Source organism: Littorina saxatilis, linkage group LG6 (genome assembly GCF_037325665.1).
Source record: "Littorina saxatilis isolate snail1 linkage group LG6, US_GU_Lsax_2.0, whole genome shotgun sequence".
Lineage (NCBI taxonomy): Eukaryota > Metazoa > Mollusca > Gastropoda > Littorinimorpha > Littorinidae > Littorina > Littorina saxatilis.
In genome coordinates this window covers 54669765-54678233 of record NC_090250.1, presented here as the reverse complement: position 1 = coordinate 54678233, position 8469 = coordinate 54669765, and the positions used below count along the sequence as shown (strand labels likewise).

General features: G+C 44.3%; 1 protein-coding gene across 1 annotated transcript in view; it reads left to right on the top strand.

Annotated features, from left to right (window-relative positions):
- The window catches only part of LOC138969538 (RING finger protein 150-like), a 33767-nt gene extending 30389 nt beyond the window's left edge, over positions 1-3378 (top strand). The window contains exons 6-7 of the mRNA XM_070342367.1: positions 34-130; positions 2309-3378. Coding sequence (XP_070198468.1) covers positions 34-130; positions 2309-2839 — 628 coding nt within the window. The 3' untranslated portion in view covers positions 2840-3378. The remainder of the gene's footprint in view (positions 1-33; positions 131-2308) is intronic.
- Positions 3379-8469: the final 5091 nt, after the last annotated feature.

Below are 8469 nucleotides of genomic sequence, written 5' to 3'. Positions count from 1 at the left end.
TTGTTGTGACAGACATGGTTGCTTGTGTTGCAGGCATGTATTCCACAAGTCGTGTGTTGACCCCTGGCTCCTGGATCAACGCAGCTGTCCCATGTGTAAGCTGGACATTCTACGTGCTTACGGCATGCAGGTACCACTTCATTTCCTTTCCTTCTTACCTCTATTAAATATATGAGCCTCTCAGTGCAGAGTGTGTGTGTGCAGGGGAGGTGTTTTTAGTTTTATAGATTTAAAAAAAAAAATTTTAAACAGATTTTCACTGATAATTATTTTCTTTTTTGTTTGTTTTCAAAATAATTTTGTAGTATAGTGATTCCTGCACCTCTGTCCTGAAATGAAATGAAAATGGTTGTGTTGTGTTGTGTTGTGTTGTGCTGTGTTGTGTTGTGCAGTGTTGTGCAGTGTTGTGTTGTGCAGTGTTGTGCTGTGCTGTGCAGTGTTGTGCTGTGTTGTGCAGTGTTGTGTAGTGTTGTGCAGTGTTGTGTAGTGTTGTGCAGTGTTGTGCAGTGTTGTGCAGTGTTGTGCAGTGTTGTGCTGTGTTGTGCTGTGTTGTGCTGTGTTGTGCAGTGTTGTGCAGTGGTGTGCAGTGTTGTGTTGTGCAGTGTTGTGCAGTGTTGTGCAGTGTTGTGCTGTGTTGTGCAGTGTTGTGCTGTGTTGTGCAGTGTTGTGCAGTGTTGTGCAGTGTTGTGCAGTGTTGTGCTGTGTTGTGCTGTGTTGTGCTGTGTTGTGCAGTGTTGTGCAGTGTTGTGCAGTGTTGTGCTGTGTTGTGCAGTGTTGTGCTGTGTTGTGCAGTGTTGTGCTGTGTTGTGCTGTGTTGTGCAGTGTTGTGCTGTGTTGTGCAGTGTTGTGCTGTGTTGTGCTGTGTTGTGCAGTGTTGTGCTGTGTTGTGCTGTGTTGTGCAGTGTTGTGCAGTGTTGTGCTGTGCAGTGTTGTGCAGTGTAGTGCTGTGTTGTGCAGTGTTGTGTTGTGCTGTGTTGTGCAGTGTTGTGCAGTGTTGTGTTGTGTTGTGCAGTGTTGTGCTGTGTTGCGCTGTGTTGTGCTGTGTTGTGCAGTGTTGTGCTGTGTTGTGTTGTGCTGTGTTGTGCAGTGTTGTGCTGTGTTGTGCTGTGTTGTGCAGTGTTGTGCTGTGTTGTGCAGTGTTGTGCAGTGTTGTGCAGTGTTGTGCTGTGCTGTGTTGTGCTGTGTTGTGCAGTGTTGTGCAGTGTTGTGCTATGCTGTGCTGTGTTGTGCAGTGTTGTGCAGTGTTGTGCTGTGCAGTGTTGTGCAGTGTTGTGCAGTGTTGTGCTGTGCAGTGTTGTGCTGTGTTGTGCAGTGTAGTGCTGTGTTGTGCAGTGTTGTGCTGTGCTGTGTTGTGCTGTGTTGTGCAGTGCTGTGTTGTGCTGTGTTGTGCAGTGTTGTGCTGTGTTGTGCTGTGTTGTGCAGTGTTGTACAGTGTTGTGCTGTGTTGTGTTGTGCTGTGTTGTGCAGTGTTGTGCTGTGCTGTGCAGTGCGGTGCTGTGCAGTGTTGTGCTGTGTTGTGCAGTGTTGTGTTGTGCTGTGTTGTGCTGTGTTGTGCAGTGTTGTGCTGTGTTGTGCTGTGTTGTGCAGTGTTGTGCAGTGTTGTGCAGTGTTGTACTGTGTTGTGCGGTGTTGTGCTGTGCTGTGCTGTGCTGTGTTGTGCTGTGCTGTGCTGTGCTGTGTTGTGCAGTGTTGTGCTGTGCAGTGTTGTGCTGTGTTGTGCAGTGTTGTGCTGTGGTGTGCAGTGGTGTGCAGTGTTGTGCAGTGTTGTGTTGTGCTGTGTTGTGCTGTGTTGTGCAGTGTTGTGCTGTGTTGTGCAGTGTTGTGCTGTGCTGTGTTGTGCAGTGTTGTGCTGTGCTGTGTTGTGCAGTGTTGTACAGTGTTGTGTTGTGCAGTGTTGTGCTGTGTTGTGCAGTGTAGTGCTGTGTTGTGCTGTGTTGTGCAGTGTTGTGCTGTGCTGTGCTGTGCTGTGTTGTGCAGTGTTGTGCAGTGTTGTGTTGTGCTGTGTTGTGCTGTGTTGTGCAGTGTTGTACAGTGTTGTGCTGTGTTGTGCTGTGTTGTGCAGTGTTGTGCTGTGTTGTGCTGTGTTGTGCTGTGTTGTGCAGTGTTGTGCAGTGTTGTACAGTTGTATCATTTATTCATATGCATAGGTCATTGAAATGATGCTTTCAGTGCAATTCTTGATTCTTACTAATTGAGATGTATTTTGTGTTTTAAACCGCCTGACACTGCGAGGCAATTATTCTTATTTTGATCGGGACAGTAACATGTTTGCTCCTTGAGCGTTAACAAAGTCACTGTGTGTTGCCAGGTGTTCGGCAGCCAGGAGAGTGTGCATCCGGACGCAGAGGGCGGCAACATCCGGGTCCATGTGGAGGACCACGAGCCCTCCTCCACCACCGACGAGCACCCCAACCCCGACACGGAGGTCAAGGTCCTTCTGCTGCCACACACCTGTCTGCACTTCCACCCGGGTCACGACCCCACCTCCGACACTGCCGCCAGCAGCTCTTCCTCCCCCGACGAGTGTCACTCGCCCACGTGCTCCGTGCGTAACAGTGCGAGCGTTGACCGGCTTTCCCGTTTGTCGGCCGCCACGCTTGACACGGAGAAACAGGCCCTGATGGCGGAGTCCGGGGAGGAGGAGGAGGAAGCTAAGGAGCGTGACGATGACGACGAAGGTTTCGATGAACGTCATCGATGTGCCGTGCACCGAGCGAGTGTCCCCAGGGACGGTCAAGACGGAGGGAGGGACATGGGAGGCGAGGCGATGCGTCTGGTGGTCAGGCTGCCCAACAGTAGCGCTCAGCCCAGCCACACCCCCACAAAGGAAGACTGCTAAATCCTCCCGCCTGGTGTAGTGTGGTCAAGGCTGCTGGGTGGTGACGGTCAGGACGAAGGGAGGGACCTGGGAGGGGAAGGGTTGCGCCTGGTGGTCAGGCTGCCCCACGCTAGCAATCAGCCAACCGGCCCCTTGAACACCCTCACCAGGGAAGACTGCTAAATCCTCCCGTCTTGCGTAGTGTGGTCAAGAGCGCTAGGCACGGCCGCTGGTTGATGACAGTGACGCTGGCTGATCTCTGTACGGCTCGACGAGGGAAGACTGCTAAATCCCGCCTTGGCTGGAGAGTATTGTCAGCGTAGTGCAAGGCTAGGCACAGCAGCTGGCCCCTGTGTTTGGACTACAGTAAGAATGTTGATTGGACAACACAGAATGTCCATTGTACTACACAGAATGTCCATTGTACTACACAGAATGTCCATTGTACTACACAGAATGTTCATTTGAAGACACAGAATGTTCATTGGACTTTCACAGAATGTTCGAACCAGCTGGCCGTTGTGATTGGACTACACAGAATGTTCAGGGAAGGGCTTAGGGGGAAGAGGGTGGGGCAACACAGGGGAGGGGTGGGAGGAAGGGAGGGAGGGAGGGTGTGGGAATTCTTGGGATCGGTGTTGTGTTCTGTGCTCACCACTTTTATGTTTTTGGTTTCATCGTATCTGTGTTGATTTCGTTCACCCAAACGGACGCAAATGTACTCTGGGTTTTGAGTTTTGAAGAAAAAAAACTAAAAAAAAGATAGCGGCTGTGAATGTGAACGTGTGAATAATGCTGATTGCTCATAAGTGATTGGACCATGTTATAGTCCCAGATTCCCCTTTGTGCGTGAAGCTTGCACTGCATTGGGGCTGTCTTGTTGCAAGAAATTGTTGAGAAAGCCCGAAGCTGTGTGACAAAAAAGTTCTGTGAGCTTCTGCAGGAAATAGTGCTGATGCACTAAAGAGATGTGCAGTGCGACCTTGTGACCTACAATATATGCAAAACTTTGGCTTGGATCATGGGTTGAATGAGAAGATTGGGCAACGCTAATGTTGCCATGGAAACCCTCACATTGTCAACCTTGGACTGTAGCTTAGAAGACAGTTTTTTCCATGTTCTTTGGTTGATTTTGTCAGGAAGCAGTTCCTGCTAGAATGTTCCAGTAGAGTGTCAGTGTGACATGGGCCAGTCAGATCAGTCATTGTCAAATGGGTTACTCGGTGTAAAACGGGTCACTCATTGTGAAATGGGTCAGTCAGATCAGTCATTGTGAAATGGGTCAGTCGGTATAAAATGAGTCGCTCAGTATGAAATGGGTCGCTCAGTATGAAATGGGTCACTCGGTGTGAAATGGGTCACTCGGTGTGAAATGGGTCAGTCAGTATAGAATGAGTTGGTCAGTGTGAAACGGGTCGGTCAGAGAAAGGTCAACTTGTGACTGAAGGGTGCTATGGCCGTATAAAATTTCATCTCACACGGCATCACTGCAGAGCGCCTAGAACTGTACCCACGGAATATGCGCGATATAAGCCTCATTGATTGATTGATTGGGCTGGGAAAGGGGCGGCTGAGCTTTGACCGGCCGGCAATGTGTGGTCACTGGACAGAATGGTCTTCCTTGTTGGCGCGTTCTTGGAATCAAAGTTGAGATTGATTGCTTTAAATTAACACATGGACTTAACTGCAACACAGAGTATCTCTCTCACAAATTACCAGTATTAATATTATTAGCCTTATTGCGTGATTAAATTATGAAACTGATAGAAATGCTTTTGTGAATTGTTGAAAGGTTTGCGCAGCTAAGGTAGTATTTATTCAAATAAATTTATAAAGGAGACTTCTCTATTTTCCCAAGAAACCTACAGAAGTGTGCTATAGCTGCCATTTGGAGCTGACTGCAGTATAGGTTGCAGTTGTCTTTGCTGATGTAAAAGTGGAAGATTAAAAATACCATCCCCACACACACACAAATAAGAAAAAAAAGATGCCATTACTGGTTTATAAATAAAACACTTTTCCAAATTAATGAAGGAAAAGCAATTTGATTTGAAATGAATGGTTTTGTGTATAATTCTGGTTTACGTATACACCTTTTTGTTTATTTAAGTCTGTTGATTAAACAAAAAAAAACAGTGGCACTATTGTTTTAGATTTTGATTAGAGGTTATACCTTACCATTGAAGAAAGACAAGTTTATGAAGCCTGAAGGAATCTAGTTTTGTACCTGAAATTAACAGATTTTATCTAAATAACAATTTTTTTTAACCTGAAGTAAAAATAAAAGGATTTTGTGTATACATTACTATTATTAGATCGTCGACAATGACATAATTAAGAGAGGTCTGAATGAAGGACAAAGAGAGGTGCAGTTGCTTCTGTTGTGGTTAATGTCAAATTCATTTGATCGTTGTACAGTTGATTGTGGTATTGTATTTAGGTGTACTTTTACCCAAAGGTGTGCATTGATTCAGAAATGGTCTCGGTTGGTTTGTTTGCATGAGTTGGAGCTATCTGTAAATTTGCCCGCATAACTGTGTAACTGACAGCTGTAGTTTGCTTGTGTGACGTTGCCGATATCAACTGTTTATAGCCGAGTATGTTAGTAACGGCTCTGCTGTGTTCGGATTGTTGGTACCCAGAAGCATAAATTATTCCTTTGCCAAAGTCAATGCAAGATGCATAATGTGTGTGCTTGGACGTCGTCAACAGATGGAGAGAGAGGGTGAGTGAGAATATTTCTGCTCACTTAAAGAAAGCATGGCATTATATATATTTATGTTGATGTGATTTAAATGTTAATGTTGCTGTGAAGTTGTAAATGTTGTGTGGCATATCTTTACGGTGATGTGATTTTGAGTTTCTGTTTTATGTTTGTGTCTGTAGCTTCAGTCTGTCATTCTTCTTCACACACACGCACACACGCGCACACACACACACTCAACATTCTCCTCCCCCCTTCCTCGCCACCTTCCCTTTGTAGGATTCCCCTCCATTTTAAGTTCTTTAGTCAGCAAAATGTCTACAGTAGAGAACATGTATTATAAAGAAATGGCAGTCTCAAGTTTCATGTTTGTACCCCTTTCATTATGTCAACATTGGCAGCAAATAACCTCATTCTCGTTCTCCAAATCCTTTTTTATCCTTTTATTGTTTGGTATTTGAATTTTTTGTTAAGATGACCTTTTGAATACTTGGCATTATTTTCATTGAAGATACCATTTGAAGACTTTACACTGGGGGGAAAACTACATGTAGAAGATACCATTGGAAGACTTTACACTGGGGGGAAAACTACATGTTGAAGCAGGATTTTGTAGGAAGTAATTTTCAGGAAAGTTTTGACCTGGAAGTCCTTTTATTAAGTCACGGCTTTTGTACAAGCAGCCATAATGATGTACAGTTGAAGATGAATTCACCATACTGATTGATGCATGTTAAAAGTACATTGTTTTTTTTATTCTCGTCTTTCCTTCTTTTTTTTTTAAATTATTATTATTTCATCAGATGCATTTTAACATGCTGAATCATGGTTTCTTTCTTGTCTTTGGATTTTGACATTATTCTTGGCCCCCCCCCCCCCCCCCCCTCCACCACCACCTCATAAATTATCATGCCTAAAGAAGGTACTTAATATATGTGTGTGTTTGTGTGTATATGAATATATTCAACACTACAAGCGCGGTGATAACATGATAATGATGTGTTTGTGACGCTTCTCTTCCTTATCACATGGTGTGATAATTGATATACAGTCGACTCCGGTTAATCGGCCACTTTTGGGACTGACTGAACTATGGCCGATTATCCGAAGTGGCCGATTATCCGGATGGCCGATTAACCGGAATTGACTGTAGATAAGAAACTGTACAGCATAAAAACACTACAGGCGCGGTGATAACATGATAATGATGTGTTTGTGACGCTTCTCTTCCTTATCACATGGTGTGATAATTGATATAGATCAGAAACTGTACAGCATAAAAACAAGTAGAGAAATGTTTGCTGGTGTGTCTCACTTATAACTGTCCGATCTGACTGTTTAAGCTGAATGATTTAATTTATACCACTAAGAATTTATGGACATGTTTGTTGAGTTAAATGCTTTATTGATGAGGCTTCAGGTAATATTATGCAGTTTGCTTGTGGGATGCTTGTAGCTGGCTTGATTGTTCTTGGTTGCACTTTAGGGTTGGGCGAGTTACGAAGACAGGCGTGTAACAATGCTCCCTGGTTATTTCCTCATCATTTAGATGATACACACAATATATGAAGACTTCTTCTTCTTCTTCTGCGTTCGTGGGCTGAAACTCCCACGTACACTCGTGTTTTTTGCACAAGTGGAATTTTACGTGTATGACCGTTTTTTACCCCGCCATTTAGGCAGCCATATGCCGTTTTCGGAGGAAGCATGCTGGGTATTTTCGTGTTTCTATAACCCACCGAACTCTGACATGGATTACAGGATCTTTTTCGTGCGCGCTTGGTCTTGTGCTTGCGTGTACACACGGGGGTGTTCGGACACCGAGGAGAGTCTGCACACACAGTTGACTCTGAGAAATAAATCTCTCGCCGAACGTGGGGACGAACTCACGCTGACAGCGGCCAACTGGATACAAATCCAGCGCGCTACCGACTGAACTACATCCCCGCCCGCGAGACAGGAGTGTAACAATGCTCCCTGTTTATTTCCTCATCATTTAGATGATACACAGAATATATGAAGACAATATGGCAAATTAGAGGTTTTTTCCACTGAGATTATGTATGAAAATAAATGTGTAAAATTAGTGTGGAAGTGATTTTGTGTTGTTTTTTTCTCCATTTTTAATACACAAGATAGATTTTCTAGACAGTGTTGCTATGCAACTTGTGAAATTCTAACCTTGTAAGACCAGGTAACTCTGTTTGTACAATGACAGTTATGAAAAAGGATCCGAACTTTGCAATTCCATCTTGAGAAGAGTGCAGCAGCAAGGCCTATTCTTTCCATGTAAAGCAGAACGTAAACCACAAGACACGCATCAAGGCGTCAACGCCGGCTATTACCAGCTATTGTGTTTTCAGCGTAGCAATAGGGCCCGATATTTAGACGAGACAAGTATAATGCCGACGAGTCGAAGACGAGTCGCATTATACTTGTTCGAGTCTAAATATCGGACCCTATTGCTACGATGAAAACACAATAGCGTTTATATATATATATAGGGCAAAGTAAGCCCCATCTTTTGATACCAGTTTGGTTTACCTTGCTTCAAGGTCAAGGTCACAGGAGCTCTTCAAAGTTGGATTGTATACATATTTTGAAGTGACCTTGACCCTGAACTATGGAAGATAACTGTTTCAAACTTAAAAATTATGTGGGGCACATGTTATGCTTTCATCATGAGACACATTTGGTCACATATGATCAAGGTCAAGGTCACTTTGACCCTTATGAAATGTGACCAAAATAAGGTAGTGAACCACTAAAAGTGACCATATCTCATGGTAGAAAGAGCCAATAAGCACCATTGTACTTCCTATGTCTTGAATTAACAGCTTTGTGTTGCATGACCTTGACCTTGGGTCAAGGTCACATGTATTTTGGTAGGAAAAATGTGTAAAGCAGTTCTTAGTGTATGTCATTGCTAGGTTTAGCTGAAGGTCAA